The sequence below is a fragment of the Prionailurus viverrinus genome, chromosome F2, assembly GCF_022837055.1.
Source record: "Prionailurus viverrinus isolate Anna chromosome F2, UM_Priviv_1.0, whole genome shotgun sequence".
In the NCBI taxonomy this organism is placed as follows: Eukaryota; Metazoa; Chordata; class Mammalia; order Carnivora; family Felidae; genus Prionailurus; species Prionailurus viverrinus.
This window is the reverse complement of record NC_062578.1, coordinates 57,344,739-57,362,116: the sequence shown is the minus strand read 5'-3', so window position 1 is coordinate 57,362,116 and position 17,378 is coordinate 57,344,739. Positions and strand designations below refer to the sequence as shown.

Genomic DNA, 17,378 nt, shown 5'->3' with positions numbered 1-17,378 from the left:
GATGTGCCAGGTGACTCAACTACATAGAGAAGAGATCCTTGGCATATCACTCTGCAGATTCTAATGAGCTTAGTACTAAGGCAAGATATTTTCAATGAGCTATCTGAATATTGGGAACTTAATTCATACAGCAGATATTGAAACATTTTTATGGATAATTCAGGACACTTCCTAATAGTTTTGTTTACTATACTTCTGTTATTCCATCTCTAAAGAAATACCAAGAGTGACTTCTTATTCATTCTTTTCTCATGATAGGGACTTATTCAGTCTCAACTCTAAATCCAGACATGAGTCATTTGCTCCTGATTTCTAAGATTCTTCCTTATATAGGCAGAGAAACAAACTGATTGTAAAATATTAATGGAGTAAAAGTGATATTTGTAAGTAATTTAAGCACTGCTAAAACTTTCCTGTATGTTTCATATCAACTTGCTAGCAGATTTTCTCCAAGATGGAAAAAAATGTGTGTATTATTTTTCTCACTTAATTAGAACTTGGAAGTATTTATTTTAAACACTCCTAACTCTTCTTTCAAGTGGGTCTGCTTTAATTTACTTTACATAACTTTTGAAATAACATTGAAAAATGTGCATAACTGAACATATCCGTATCAATACTTTTCCTCCTCCAAATCTTCCCTAAATCATGAAATTATTGTACTTCAATTAACCTGAGTCACCATGAAGCATACCAGTGGTTAGACAGAGCTTAGAATTTATAAGGGAACAGAGAAAATTATCATTTTTTCCTCTGTAAGAGATACTGTGTTGGTACTTGGCAGAAAGGTTGCACACTTGTGCTTTTTTGGTTTAGAGAAGGAATGGCAATTTGTCAGTGTTCTGTGTTTTTTATGAAGAAGCCTTTAATAGTTCAGTTGAACCGAAGTAGATAAATGTAGCATTCTTTTCTGGAATTGGGTTGAACATTTCATTATAGAGAAAATAAGAAATTAAAAATAACTGACAAATGTTGCCAGAATTAAACTTTAAAGTGATAGAGAACAAACTGAGGGTTGATAGAGGGAGGAGGGTGAGGGATGGGCTAGATGAGTGATGCATATTAAAGAGAGAACTTGTTATGATGAGCACTGGGTGTTGTATGTAAGTTGCATGAATCACTAAACTCTACTCCTGAAACCAATATTGCACTGTATGTTGGGTAACTAAAATTTAAATTAAAATAACTAGCTAACTAAATAAGATTAAAAAATAATAAAGTGACTTCAAGAAGAAAATCTGTTGGACCAGCAACAGGACATCTATACACATCTGAACCAAACATGGCACCATGTAAGCAATAGTCGTCCTCCAAAGATACTGACATGTAGAATATGATGCCCCCATGTAATTATTAACTAGTAAGTGTCATCGTAAATCTGAGGGACATGTAATGAAATGATTCTTATATAAAAAAGAACACAGATTTAAGTCAGAAGTATATTCTAAATATGTAAATATCTATTATACAGATTTTTTCATTAATGGTCATAACTGTAAAGGTGCTTCTAAATAGAACCATCCACGAAAAGCATGGACTAAAATATATGTTCTGCCTACAACCGAATGTGTGGCCTTGTTTACCTCATTTCATTTCTCTAGGCCTGTTTTATTCCTTCCACTCCCTAAAAAAGAAAAAAAGTCAGACTAAATATTTGTATCATAACTTCTAGTTCAAACAATCTAGGGTACTACCCCATATAATATTGAACACCAAATATGTGGAAGGAATTGAACTCCAATTTGATACAAGAGCTTACCCTTATAGAGTACTTACTATGTGCCAGGCACTGCTCCAAGTGCTTTGTGTATATAAACATTTTGATCCTTATAATCACCCTTTGAGTTGGCATAATGTTATTACTATTATCACTGCTATTCATCCTAGACCTGTTTATTTTCTTCCAAAATAACCTAAGTAGACACATTACAGAGGATGTAATGTTGCTTTAATTCAATTAGTTCTTAGTTAATATTTTAAAAATATGATCTCCAGAGCACTGTACTAGCAGTTTTAAGACCAAGACATATGCAACAACATACATAGCTATCAAATGAGTTACTGAAGCTAAGGACTTTCTGTTACAGTGTAGTGTACATCTGGGTAAAACAAGGAATCTCAGCATTTTCAAATATCCAGTTTAAAGCACAATAGAAACAAGGTGAATAGTTTGATGTGTCCTGGGAAATCACATGAGTACTAGCCCTTTGAATGACATTGGGGTTGTGAGCAGAGTCGTGTCAGATTGAGATTATATGTGTCCGGGGCATAGCCGTAATCACAGCTGCCATGCTCACGTTAACCTTTGCCAAACAGGGACTGCATTCTCCCTTTGAAATGAAACGTGTCTGGCACAATTCTAAGCACTTTACAATATATTAACTCATCTTAGATTTATGTTTATTTTGCAGCTGAGAAAACGAAAGCCCAAAGCCTGAGCAGTTTACCTAAGGTCATGGAGCTAACAAGTAGCGGAGCTAACAAATAGCAGAGCCAAGATTTGAACACAGTCAGCTTCCACAATAAAAACTAGGTCAGGCTGCCTTGTGCACAAAAGATTTTATTCATCAACACAAATTGGAGAATATATATCTTTCTTTCCAGTGATGTTTATTGGGTTGATAGAAACATCTTCAGAAAAATCAGAGCTGCACGGTTTAATTCCTCTTCAGTTACATCACACCTTAAACTGTTGCCTTATTACACCCTGCTCCTACCAACCAAGATAATATGCCTAAACTATTCATAATTATTTAAGTAATTCTCAAATCAGAGTGTTTTTCATAAATAAAAAGTGAAACTTGGGAAAAGCAAAAGTATATTTTACCACATGTTCTTATTCATTGGTGAACACCAAATATGTGGAAGGAATTGAACTCCAATTTGATACAAGAGCTTACCCTTATAGAGTACTTACTATGTGCCAGGCACTGCTCCAAGTGCTTTGTGTATATAAACATTTTGATCCTTATAATCACCCTTTGAGTTGGCATAACGTTATTACTATTATCACTGCTATTTACAAGTGAGAAGAAGTGAGGTTGAGATTAAGTAACTTGCCCAATATTTCCCAATTTGTCAGCATTGGAAACAGGATTTACAACCAGAGAGAGTCTGGACTGAGTTCATACTCAATATGGTAAGAATTTATTTCATATATAGCTTTTTCTCATTCATTATTCATTCTTTCATTGTCCTAGCATTCAATCACTCAGCAAACATTTATTGACTACTTCCAGGCCAGGTACTGTGTTATGACCTGAGAAGTTAGCTGCTGATAAGATAATCAAAAGTCCCTGTTCTCACACAGTCTATATTCTAGTGTAAGGAAATGGACAGTAAACAATTCTTATGGATTGTGAAAATTGCCAGAGGGAAAATAGATGTGAAACAGAGTAACTGCAAGAGGTTAACTCTAGTTAACATGAGTTAATAGGGACAATGTCTTTATTTTAGCCATCTGAGGGCAAAGTTATAAAAAACACAGGAAGATAGGTTTCAAGAAGGCAAGATAGATAAAAATAAAATTATATAGAGCATAGTTTTAGACATGTCATCAAATGTTACCCTGTCAACCACTTGAGAGCAATGTTGATTAGGGAATGGGAGGGACTACAGTAAGGGTTAGATTGTAGATGAGTTTGATTTTTCAAAGTTTCTTATTATGAGAGTGTAGAGATGTGGTTTAATATTTTTTATGAGGTGAGAATGGCATCATAGGTGGGTGATATGACAAATCAGGGGTACTTGAGTTTTAAGTGGAGGAGAGGAACTCTACATTTGCAGCTAAAATTATAAACCAGTCAATAGGTGGGGCTGAAGTTAATTAAACAAAGTTAGAGGCCCTTGGAGAATATAATCAAGACTTTTAATTTAATGTCAAGCCATTTGAGGACACTTGTGAGTTTTTTTAGATCCAATCAACAATTGTTTATTTAACACCCGCTGCAATATAGACTCTTTAGGAGTCTCTGGGTATCCACCTTTGTCCCCTTCCGATTGCATTTATTTTTCTTACTGTAGCCAGTTATTTTTTTAAAGGAGAAATCTGATCACATTACTCCCAGATGTAAAACTCTTCACAGGTTTGTCATTCACCTCAGATTAAAATAAACAAATCCTGAGTGCAGCCCATAGCCTCCTGTCTGACTTAGCCCCAATTTACCAGTCTTTCTCATCCCTTCTCACTCAGTCCAGGGCTCTCACCCAGCCCCGCCCCCCCCCCCCCCCCAACCCAGCCTTCCTCTTTGCTGGCATTACACTTGCTGATTCCTCTGCCTGGGTTATTATTCTATGTGTCATCCCTCTCCCCTACACACATACACACTCACACACACACACACACACACACACACACCTTGTTTCAGCTAATTTCCACTCATTAATAAGATAATTTGATTAATATCTTTCTGACAATTAGTGCCTTTAAGCGCACGATTGTGTCTGCATATTTTTCACTACCACATTCCCAGCACATAAGATGTGGTGTCTGATACATACTGGGCCCCCCATAGTATGTATTTAATAAACAACAAAATAAAGTGTTAGACACTACAGGAAATGTAAACATGTAGGAAATGGTCTCACACAAGCTAAACATGGAGCCAGCACTAACACATTAATGAATAAAGGTGGAATAATTCAAGATAGTAGAACCCTCAATGCTAAGCATTATGGTTCCAATATTCAGGCCTGCAAGGCTGTCAAAAATGACAGTGTATACTAGGGAATTAACATGGTAAATATAAGGGAACTGACAAAGTTCAGATGAAATGTAGCAGACATCTCATATGAGGGATGGGTGAGAATTAAGGTAAGAAAGTTGCTTTGTCTAAGATTACAAATTTAATTTGTAGGCCAATGTTTATACATTGACAGTAGGGAAATGGCAGCATCAAAATAATTCTCCAGTCCGAGTTGATTTGTCTGTAAATGCAAGAGAAAATATGGCTTAGTTTTCAAGCACGTGGCTCAAATTCTGCCTCATTGAACTGGGTAAATAATTCAACCATTCTGAAATGGAGTGTCTCTCTTAGCAACATGAGCTATTTACACATATCTTGATGTAGTAATTTGGGCATTAAATGAAGTAACTCATGTAAAGTAGCTTGCAGAGTTGTTTGCACACAGTGGACTCCTCAAAAATATAGTCTTACCTCCCTTCCATCGCTTCCTTTGTGTATAGGAAAGATTGCACTAGAGAGACACAGAAGGCAAGAAACATCCTGTAGACAAACTTAATAACTCATGTGCATTTATTTTCTAGGGCTGCTGTAATAGAGCACCACAAACTGGCTGGATTAAGCAAACAGAATTTTTTTTCTCTCACAGTTATAGAAGCCAGAAGTGTGAAATCAGTGTATCGACAGGGCCATGCTCTCTCCAAAGGCTGTATGTGAGGATCCTTCCTTGACTCATTCTAGCCGCTGGGGGTAGCCAGAAATCTTTGGCACTCCATTCTCTGTCCCTGTCACATGTCTTCCCTGTTCATCCATCTCTGTCTTCTCTCTTTTTATAGGGACAGCATGGTGTTTTAAGGGCCTGCCTTGATTCAATATGACCTCAAATTAATTCATTGTGTCTGCAACAACTCTATTTCCACATAACATTCTAAAGTTCCAAGAACGACATAAATTTTGACGGGCACTCAGTACAATAGGTTTGAAATGACAGGTCTACACTGAGAAGTTCGCAGAAAGAATGTAAAGACACTGGACAAATTTTAGACTTATTTTAGCAAACAAACCAGCAGAAATGGACGAAGATTGAAAACAGAATTGTTGGAAGCTCTTTATGATTTATTTACTTTTTGTAGTACTTGTCTTTAAGAGTCAAAAGAAAAACAGATGCAAAGGAGTTTCCTTCATTATTTCCTTCTCCTTTACATTACAGTCAGAATTATATAGTTCTACCGTGTAAAACCTCTCAGGGCCTGCCTAGATCTCATTTCCTAGCACTGTCACCCACAATTACTTCTATTTTATGCCCACTTGCAAATTTAAAGGGCATAATAATCCTAGGGAAGACTGTTCAGAGACTCATTCCTTCCCAGGGAAACCGGTGTTTCATATGCTATTTAGTAAATATTTGTTGGGTTATATGCATAGTTACAGGAGCATATAATTGTGAAAAAGCAGATAAACAGTCTTCTCTCTCATATTATTTAAAGTTGAAGCAGAGACACGAACAATGAACAAATAGGCTAAGAAATGGACAATTATTAATAGATGTTGAGACAAGTCATGCTGTGTGTGCAACACCTGTGATTAGAAGATACCAGTAAGGGGTCAGTGTAGGTAGGCAGTGAGGAGCTCAGAAGACATGTTTATCCAGGTGATATAAAATTGGGAATTAAGACACAAATCAGACTTGAAGTCAAAAGAATCAATGAAATCACTTAGGTGGGGATTGTAGAAAATTTGTTCAAAGGGAACTTTATTCAGAATTCAAATCTATAAAATTGAGGGAAATAGAATGGCTTTTATGAAGTAGAGGCAAGAGGATGGGACATTACCCCTCCTCAGACCCTCCATGACCCTAAAGTGATCTCTTGGTTCCCAAGACACATTTTATAAAACTGCAGGTCATGGAAGAGAACAGAGAATAAGAAAGAATTTAGCTCACAACACCCATGTGGTCTTGGGAAAATAGTACAAAATCTCAGGGTGCCTGGGTGACTCCGTCAGTTCAGTGTCTGATTCTTGATTTCAGCTCAGGTCTTGATCTCACCGTCATGGGATCAAGCCCCATATTGGGCTCTGCATTGGCATGGAGCCTGCTTAGGATTCCCTCACTCTTTTTCCCTCTGCCCTTCTCTGCACGCCACCCCCCTCCCCCCTCCCCCCCACCATGCTCTCTCTCCTTCTAAAATAAAACCTAGGGGCGCCTGGGTGGCACAGTCGGTTAAGCGTCCGACTTCAGCCAGGTCACGATCTCGCGGTCCGGGAGTTCGAGCCCCGCGTCTGGCTCTGGGCTGATGGCTCGGAGCCTGGAGCCTGTTTCCGATTCTGTGTCTCCCTCTCTCTCTGCCCCTCCCCCGTTCATGCTCTGTCTCTCTCTGTCCCAAAAATAAATAAAAAACGTTGAAAAAAATTTTTAAATAAAACCTAAAAAAATTTTTTTAATAGCGCAATATGTCTGAATATCAGATTCTTATTAATAATAATTTCTAATCCCTAGTCTTATAAACTCTGCAACTGAGTTATGTAGGTCATTCTAAGCATGTTCTACAGATGACACCAGCCATGGATTCCTCACTGATAAAAAAATGTGCCCTTTCTTAAAATAATAAACTAATTTATTCTTAGCATGAAAATCAAAAATAATTTTATGGGCAAACAAAAGTGAAATAATACATGTGTGGGCATCTCTCTACACTTTGCTAACTTCTGAGTTGATCTCTGTTCTATGTCAAGATGAGATAAAATGCCCTGGGTACCTGTGTGGCTCAGTACGTTAAGTGTCCCACTTTGGCTCAGGTCATGATTTTGCAGTTCATATATCTGAGCCCTGAGTCTGGCTCTGTGCTGACAGCTCAGAGCCTGGGGCCTGCTTCCGATTCTGTGTCTCTCCCTCTCTTTCTGCTCCTCCCTCACTCATGCTCTGCCTGTCTCTCTCTGTCTCAAGAATAGACATTAAAAATAAAATTTAAAAAAAAAGGTGAGATAAAATGCTCTCCTCTGAAGCATAGTCTCCTAAGGATTTCTCTATACTGGGCTCCCTATACCTTTCTATATATCCCCTTTCTCTTACCTCTTTGGCATTTATTACAATTGCCTTTTGCCTTGGTAATTGTATCCCTCTTAAGGTCTACGATCAGGAAAATGATTTCAAAATGCCTAATGTTACTTTAAACTTTCGTCTCAAAAATCCAGGTTACACTTTTCTGTCCTGGGCTTCTTTCCCAGTGAGTCTTTTCGCTAGTTGGTAACCCTTTTGTGTAGAGCAGTGTTTTACTTGCAAATTAACATCTTTGCACAGCAAGTGCTTTTATAAACAGGTTGAAGTACTGGAAGGAAGATGTTTGAAGAGACAGACAAAATTTACAGCAGGAAATTGAAACGAAAATTTTCCTTGATTCATCCCTCTTCAGCTACATTTCAAAAAACGTTCTTATTTTTTTCTGTCCTTAGAACCCTGGAGGTGTATTAATCGATTGACCTCTTATAAATGGCCTTTTGTTACATCATGATGAATCAGTGCCCAACTTGTTGCTCATGTTTTCTCCTCCATCTGCAACGATCTCATGTCCATGATTACCCTTCAGAACTGGAAAAATCTTATTCGTTCTTTAAAATGTTGGGGTGCCTGGGTGGCTCAGTCGGTTAAGCGTCGGACTTTGGCTCAGGTCATGATCTTGCAGTCCATGAGATCGAGCCCCTCATCAGGCTCTTTGCTGACAGCTCAGAGCCTGGAGCCTACTTCAGATGCTGTGTCTCCCTCTTTCTCTGCCCCTCCCCCATCCTCTCTCTCTCTCTCTCTCAAAAATAAATAAACATTAAAAAATTAAGAAAACCAAACTGTACTTTATCCATCTCCTTTTCTAGGAGTCTTCCTTAACTGGTCCAGTTGATGTTCCCCAGTACTCTCATAATTCTTTCATGATAGTGGCAATACTGAAGGTATGGGCTATGGGGTTAGGGGACAGAGGCTGGAGTCTTGGATAAACCCTGTACTAGTTGTGTGAGCTCAGACAAGTTACTATGTCTTTTAAACCTCATTCTCATTATCTGATCATTGAGAGACCTAAATAATTTAACTCCTGAGTTTAAGCAATAAAATTAAGCATTTGAAACACACTCTTCAAATGTTATGATAAAGTGTGTTCTTGACTGAACAAGATTATATTACATTATTTATAAATCATAGTGAAAATAAAACTGTGATGTAGATATCAGATGGGGCTAGCAGTCATGATACTTGGATTCTTAAAAAATTTTTATTGTGGTGGCTTTTAAACTATGCCAAATAGGAGTGTTTCTAATCTAAAGGGGACAACCTATTCAAGTGATGTAGATTATTAGAATCATGAAATTTAACTAATAGGTATTTCATGAATATACTCATATAACATGGGGAGAGAAGGTTCTGGAGCCAGACTACCCAGGTTCAAATCTCAGTTCTGTTACATTACAGCTGTGTGATTTAGACAAATCCTTTGATTCTCTGTGACAGTTTTTTCTTTTATAAAATGGTGATGATTCTAGACATAGTCATGAATTAAGTAATAAAATAAACACATTTTTTTGTGAGGACTGAGTTAATATTAGTAAAATATTTATAATATTTTCCGGAATCGAGTAAGCATTGAGTACTTGCTTGCGATTATAAGTACATGCCAGGCACTTTGCTAGGTGCAGGAGACTGAGATGAACCTTGGCATTGGGCACATAACAATGACATATTTATAATGATGTATGTATAATGAATATAAAATTGCTAATTGTGATAATGCCAAGGAGAAAATTAACAGCTGTTATGAAGCACATAACAAGAAGGAATAGAATGAGGGTAAGAAATAAGGAGTTACAGGTAAGCATTCTTCCCCTGGAAAATATGTTGGCATCTAAGGAATGATTTGTTTTCCCTCAATATTGTATCATCTTTTAAATAAACAAATAATTGAAACTTGATAAATTATACCATTTATTTTTATTCTTACAAATAAAGCTTGCATTATTGTTTTTCACATGTGTGAATATGTACAGCCTGTTAGAGAAGGAATAAACACATTGTCTATTTTTATAGCTTATCAACTAAGAGTGTGCCAGCCTCCGCCACCTGTACCCAATGCTGAAATTTTGACAGAAGATGATGAATTTGAAATAGGTAAAGTCTGATGAAGTATTTTTTAAAAACATAGTGTTACTAGAAGTATTTTCTTTAAAAGAAATAAACAGAATAGTAGCGACCTCTCTTAGACTGTCTTTCTCTGGATTGATGGGGATTGTTTGGAATTCTTAAAATTGGACAGTAGTGAAAAGACCAAAAGGGAGTATTAGGCAAAAAGCAAGAATTCTGTATCTCTAGGATATGTAATTGGAAAACTAGCATGATCATTTGAACCATACAACCATGTTCCGGTGGTCAATAATTTGCTTCCTTCCAAATTATTATTTTGTTACCTTGCAATACAGTAATGTTCTTTGAATTCAGGCTTAAGCCTGAAACATACAATGAAGAATATATAGGGTGCATTAGAAGATATGCTTTATTTCCATATCTTTAAAGACAAGTGGTGGATTATGCTCAATTTAATAGTAAATAAAGCCCTTTGGAAATTAAATCCCAATAATGTCTCACAGTTCAAAAAATGATGTAACAAAAGAAGACATTTTAACATTCCTATAATAAACTCATCATTATCATCATATTGATGTTGGTTGAGAAATTAAGAAAATATCAATGACTACTGTAAACTTAATATAAAAGCAATAATTCTGAATCATTTTAACTAGCTTAATATATTTTTAATGAATACCTTAACTATACCAACTAGATTGTTTCCTTACTGCTATTGCTTACATCCAACTGGTGCACACCAGTTAAATCTTACTGTAGTTTACCCCTGGCTTCAGTTCTGGTTTGTCAGTGTCCATGAGGTACTTGTAGTTCAATGTTTTGAATATTATCCCTGCTTATAACTAGTAGAATTTTATACCAATTGAAAATAACTAAAGGAAAAAAATATTCTACTTTTGCAATAGAAACATCTGTTCATTGTTACCATAACTTGTTGCCTATCTGAAGCCTCTGTCTTTTTTTTTTTTAATAGGTGACATTATTAGGTATCAGTGTCTTCCAGGATTTACTTTGGTTGGTAATGCAATTCTGACATGCAGATTAGGAGAAAGACTTCAAATGGATGGAGCACCTCCAGTTTGTCAAGGTATCAATTCCTATGATTATTTATCTCTAAGCATTTGTTTTATGTTTAATCCAATAATGGAAAAATCGAGAAAAGTCTATATAAATATGTAACTGGCCATAATGTTAAAAGTTATACAGCTTATATGTAGTATCTTTTATTTCATGATTTCTCAGATTTAACTTTAAAAATTACTTCTTCCAAGGTCTATTTTTTTTTCCTTTTAGTTTATCCCAAAGTCAGTTCATTTTATGTAAATTAATTTTGCTGTGAGGAGTGGAAATGGAGGTGGAAAATAAGAGAAAAAAACTTAAAGACTCCAATGTTGATTGCCTTTACTTGACATAGTTATGTTCTAACCACTAAATTCATTGAACTTTAATCCAGCATCTGTTACATATAAGGGTTTGAGTAACAAACAAACAAACAAACAAACCAGCTATAAATGGTTCCTGCTGTGAAGGCAACATGGCTTAAGGGATATAACATCCATGTAGGTGGTAGGAATACAGTGTTTAGGAAACAGGTCAAGGGGCGATAGAATCATGTAATGTTTTATTGTTTATGAGGCAGGGAAAGCTTGATGGAATTGTTGCTCCCTGAAACTTCGTTCCAAATGATGGGTGAGACTTAGAATAGAGATAAATAAAGGGTGGTCCAAATGACAGATGAATATGTGGAGACACAGAAGTGGAAAACAGAGGTATAGACTTGAAGGAATCCACTGTGAAATTACAGGGGTAAGACCATGATGGACCTTGAATGGTGTGCTAGAGTTTTGGTGTTGAAAAATAACGTATTGTTAATTTGTGTAACCCCGTAGGGCCCAAAACAGAGCCCACCACATAGTAACTAATTACAAATAGTGGTTTATTTGAATGCAATTGAATTGAATTTGACAATCCCTCCCCAGATTTTCTTGGATTACTTCCTTCATTGGAGTTTATTCCTGAGAAATGGAAATCTGTTTCTTGCACAGACCTTTAACTTTATCTATTAAAATGAGCCAAAAACAAAACTTTTATTTTTACGTTTCTTAGTTATAGCATGTTTATTAGTCCAAACATGCTATAAGTAGGAATTACCATTTAATTTCTACCCCATTGGAGTCCTTGCAATAAAATGGAAGAATTTTCACAAGAAGCTTTGACAATAGCGAAAGGAAAGACATGTTTGGAGGTAAAAACGAACACCAATGTGAGCATTTTCTTTGCTCTTAGTCAATGACTTCAGAGCATCTAGAAGTTGTTTGGGTTTTCTGAAGCCTATCACCTATCATCTTGATATTTAAATGTCATTCATTCAATTTTCTCCTTCACACAAGACTTCCTTTTAGCCACTTAGGATTATTCAAGGTACATATTCAAACATTTAGATGTGAATGTGGAGGATATAATTTTAGCCTTTTGGGAAATTATACATGTGAAAATAACTTGGGCAGACACAAGAAGGTGTGAAAGAGCAATTACATGTCAGGACTTTCTCTTTGACTCCAATATATAAAATTTTTTGTGAGTTCTTAGAGGGCAACACTTAATTATTTTTTTTGTATCTGGATCTCAATAAGTTTCTGAAAATTAAAATAAAACAATCTAGATACCTTAATTACTTAATAATCCCTCATCACTCAAACTTTCAATCTACAATCAGAAGTTGCTACTGATTAATAATTACATCTCTTCCTAGTCTATGTACTATCGAGAACACAAAAAAAGACTAATTTTTATTTCATAATGGCACTTCAGGTGCTAGCTAAACCCTAATAAATCATCTCTCAGAATTAGTTTATGCAGAGTTATTACATTAACTAATTGACCAGATACTTAAGCCAAAACTCTAACTTTACCTTTTTTCTTTATTTGACTGAATTCACAGACTTGCCAAAACGGTCATTCTTTTGGAGTCTGTTAGAACGAATATACATTGTTTTTAGTCTATCTTAAATTACTTCACGTTTTCTCACTTTTCCTAAAAGAGGCTGCATCAATTCTGTTATTCTTCCCTTTATCCTTTTTAGTTTTCTTTATCATGCTTAAAATATGGAAAGCAATGCTAAATGTGCTGCTTTTCAAAGATTTTGATATAAATGAAGTATAATGGGTGATTATATTCGGTGGTTAAAACTGCAGGGTCCATCCAGATGAACCTGTGACACCTCTGCACTCTAAACTTTCTGGGCATTGGTTCCTTCGTATGTGTAATGGCAGGAGGAATTGTACACGCTTTCTAAAGTTGTTGGGATAATGCACAACAGGCGCTTAACAGTGTCTTAACATATAGTCACAATCAATACATATTCCTCTTATTCTTGATGGTTGTAGGGCTTCTTGGTATGTGTTGGATAGTATGAAAATAGGTTAATTTGTGTACTTAAAGTAAATTATATTGAATCATATCAGTTTTTCAAAAGTAATCTGGAATATTTATTCAGTTTAGAATATGGGGGCCAACATATTAAATAGGACATGGCACTTGGTTTTTAATAATCATAGCCCAGAAAGGGAGACACCAAAAATTTAAGGAAATAGCCATGAAATTGCTAACTACAGTAATAAAAGCATACATTGCAGAGACACCAAGAAGGAAATCAGCGATTCTGCTCAGATTGGTAGCAGAGCAGTTCAGGAAGGATTTTACAGAAGATGAGACACTTCATCTGGGTGTTGAAATGCAGTAACATTTCAAATGCAGCAGAGCAAAAAAGGGCATTTGAAACAGAAGCACGGATGAATGAATGTGCAGAGTTCAAAAAGCTGCACATAGTTTATCTACTGTGTTTGGAGCATTTCACTTCAGTGGAGGAGGAGCAGGAAAGAAACTCGGGGAGGTGGGTAAGGACTGAACTTGGAGGACTTTGTGGCAAACTATGAAGTTGCTAAATGGTTTTGGTGAAGAAGTCACATGCTCAGTAAGCCAAACAGATACTTAGTTAAGTATTCCACGGTATTAAATAGCTGAGCACACACTAAATAAACCCTTCCTTAAACTTACTTCAGCTTCCCATATGATTATATACATCTGTCATTTCAATATGCCATAGCTATATACTCACTAATATGTATTCTTCATCTTTGACTCAAATTTTTCATTTCATTTACGATTGTCAAGTTAATGGTTTTGTTTATTTTACACATTTTTCATTTTATGAAAAGCAAAGGTCAGATTTCTTTTAGAGTGCTTATGACCTGCTACCATTTACTTAATTATTTTTGAGAAATCTTAAAGTTATATCCAAGAAGCAAACATCTTAGGTTGAAGTAAAAGAAGCAGAAGTAAAAGCCAAAAAAAAAAAAAAAGGAAAACAACTCTTACATGTTTTAGCTTTACTATATTCTATGTTTAGTATTTTGTTTTTAGTATATCTATGCTATATCTTTAGTCAATTTTCAAGTGTCTTAATATTAGTTATGGTTAATTTTATTTTCAAATTATTTCTTTTCAAGTTATCAACTTGATTAAAGAGAAATTATATATTGCCAAAATCTAAATTTTTGTATCCTTTTCTATCCCTATACTACATGGAGACTTTATAACTCAAAGTATTTCATTGTCCTTGTATCCAGGAAGTGATGAATATATATCTTTCATCTATTCATGTATATTCCAGCCAACTATATTTGGTGTTTCCAAGCCTAGCTCATTTGAGCAAACACTAAAAAACAAGAATACTGCTTAAGGTGCTATTCTAAGTATTTTGAGATCCACATTATCTAACTCCAAGATGGAAATTGATTCATAGTAATTGGATTAGGAAATGTCGTGTGAAACATTTCCAACTCACCAAATTCTCAAAAGTGGTCTACTCTGCCCATCATACCAGTTGAATGTCCCCGGTAATAATACCCCAAAACTGGTCTCTCCAAAATTTAAAAACTTTTTAGCAATAGTGCACATGGGACATTTTGCTGTAACCACTCTCACTGTTCTGACAAGTAGAAAGTTCTGTATTTGAACTAAATACTGTTTGGTATATATGAGTTTACTTCTGTACAATGTAAGCTATACTGAGCAGCTCCAATACTCAAACTCTTAAGAAAAAAAAAAAGGCTGAAATAGCATCACTTGAATGGCAAGAATTTGATCATCTTGCCCACGCTCTCATTCCAAATGCAAATTTAAGTAGATGTTTGTATTTGGCCCAAAACATGATGCTTGATGCCAACAACTAAAGTTTACTATATTTTGGAGGCTGTTACATCATAATTATGTTTATTGTCAACATATAACAAATTTTCTGTATTTTTGAATATACATATATTTGTTGTCTAGCAGTGGTATCATTATGAAATAAGAAGTGTTATACTTTGTCTTACATTTATGGTCTGGAGACAACACGAAGAACTGAAAGATGACTGGTAACCTAAAATTGTGTTAAATCCTCATGGCTTACCCCCATCTCTGAGTTCAGAAGTAGCCTAGCCAGGAATGAATACTCTCAAAAGAGTGCAATTTCTTGTCTGGCCCTACATACCTGAGTGAGTTAAAGTTTGAGGAGAAATGAAAGTGAGTAACAAGGAAGGAAGGAAAAGGACAAGCAAAGACATAAACAAAAGGGGCAGCGGGGAGAGGACACAAGAAGATGAGGAAATGTAGGGAAAGTATATAAAGAAATCAAAGGAGATAAATGTTTTATCTTTTAATTTTTTGGTCATTCCTCCATGTTTTGAACTGCAAGTTTAATACAAATTATCTCTTCAAACACATAATTCAAAGTATTGTCTCCTTTATAATGATTAAACATGAAAGTGGAGTACCCAATGTTTAAAATGCAGTTTAAACTTAGGTCTAACACACTAGCATTAGTTAATGATTTCTTTCTTTGATAGTGCTCTGTCCTGCCAATGAATTACGGCTGGATTCCACTGGAGTCATACTGAGCCCGGGATATCCTGATAGTTACCCTAATCTTCAAATGTGTGCCTGGAGCATTTCAGTAGAAAAAGGATATAATATCAGCATGTTTGTAGAATTCTTCCAGACAGAAAAGGAATTTGATGTTCTTCAGGTGTATGATGGTAATATCATTTATATTTACTGCATATTCATAAATTCATTTCAACTACTCTAATTTCACATGCAGACCTTCAGTATAAACAATTGCTTATATGATTTTGTTTTATCTCCCCCGTTATTCTTAGAAGTATCAATATCAAGTTTATCTAGATACCATGTGAAAACTATACTTAAGCTTATTATTTTACAAATTATAGATTCTTTGGCTGTGGAACTAAATGTTTAAAACAAAGATAATATGTTTTAAGGTACTGTTGATGATATAAATTGCTTGTGGAGCAAAATGTCACCATAGTTAATCGTACTCTAAACATATAAAATATTAAAGATAAATTGGAACATAATTTTTCAGGTATGTCTAAATTGTATTATTTTCTTCCCAAAGGACCAAATATTCAAAGTCCAGTGCTTATTTCCCTCAGTGGAGATTATTCATCTCCTTTTAATGTAACAAGCAACGGTCATGAAGTATTTCTTCAATGGTCAGCAGATCATGGCAATAACAAAAAAGGCTTCCGGATAAGATATATAGGTATGTGATACTTACGACTTCAGTACAGATCCCACCGACATCTTTAGTATGGCTGTGGCTAAAGAGCACAGACGCAGATACTATTCAATTAGATACGAATCTAAGTCACAGTCCTGCACTGAGGTTCCTTGAGCAGTTTATGTAGCCTCTCTGTGTCTCAGTTTCCCCATTGTCATGATAATAATCCAATATCTCTCTTGTGATTTTTGAAAAGATTAAAAGCATTTAGGGTATTTATGACATATATGTTAGTTATAAGTTAAAGTCTGGTATCTTCAATACTTTTTTTTCAATACATTTATTTCCCTTGAATTCTTGCAAAATAGCAATACTGTTGCTCAATTGTGTGTATCAGATCTATTGAATGACTCCTTTATATGATAAGGTTAAACAAAAGATAAACATACAATGGTAAAAATCTTTGTTTTTATTATCCATCCATTTATGATACCTGCTAAGTAAGTTAAATATTGAAAGTGAAGTGATCAGCACATCCTTTAAAAACCCTCAGTTTTGAAAAAATAATTGTTTTGTTATTACTGCTTTTCAGTGAGTAATATTTAGAAAGATATGGAATAAAATTCCTTTTTAATAACAAGATGAAATAATTTTTCTATGCCCCTTCCTGTTTATCGGGTCTAATGATTCTGAGCCAAATATTTTCTTATTGAATAAGTATATGTAAATAGTTCTTCATTATTCAAAGTTCATGTTCCTTTTTTTGTCATCCTAAATCATGTCAGAGGAATGGGTTTGTGCTCAATAACTGAATATTTCAAAACCAATCAGGCATCTCTTTCTGTATCGTGTTCTGATCATGTCTCCCCAAGCCATGGGTCATTGCTAATCAATTCGATGGAAAATTACTTTATAATTATAAACAATTCTGACAAAAATTCTAGGCATAGCCTTCAATAAATGTTGAATTTCAGTTCTAAAAATATACTCTCAAATTTGTTTATTTAT

General features: G+C 35.2%; 1 protein-coding gene across 2 annotated transcripts in view; it reads left to right on the top strand.

Annotated features, from left to right (window-relative positions):
* The window catches only part of CSMD3 (CUB and Sushi multiple domains 3), a 1,270,863-nt gene that overhangs the window by 1,164,914 nt on the left and 88,571 nt on the right, over positions 1 to 17,378 (top strand). For both annotated transcript variants that reach the window (XM_047842282.1, XM_047842281.1), the window contains 4 exons: positions 9,748 to 9,828; positions 10,775 to 10,888; positions 15,694 to 15,882; positions 16,266 to 16,412. In XM_047842282.1, the coding sequence (XP_047698238.1) occupies positions 9,748 to 9,828; positions 10,775 to 10,888; positions 15,694 to 15,882; positions 16,266 to 16,412 (531 nt within the window). The remainder of the gene's footprint in view (positions 1 to 9,747; positions 9,829 to 10,774; positions 10,889 to 15,693; positions 15,883 to 16,265; positions 16,413 to 17,378) is intronic.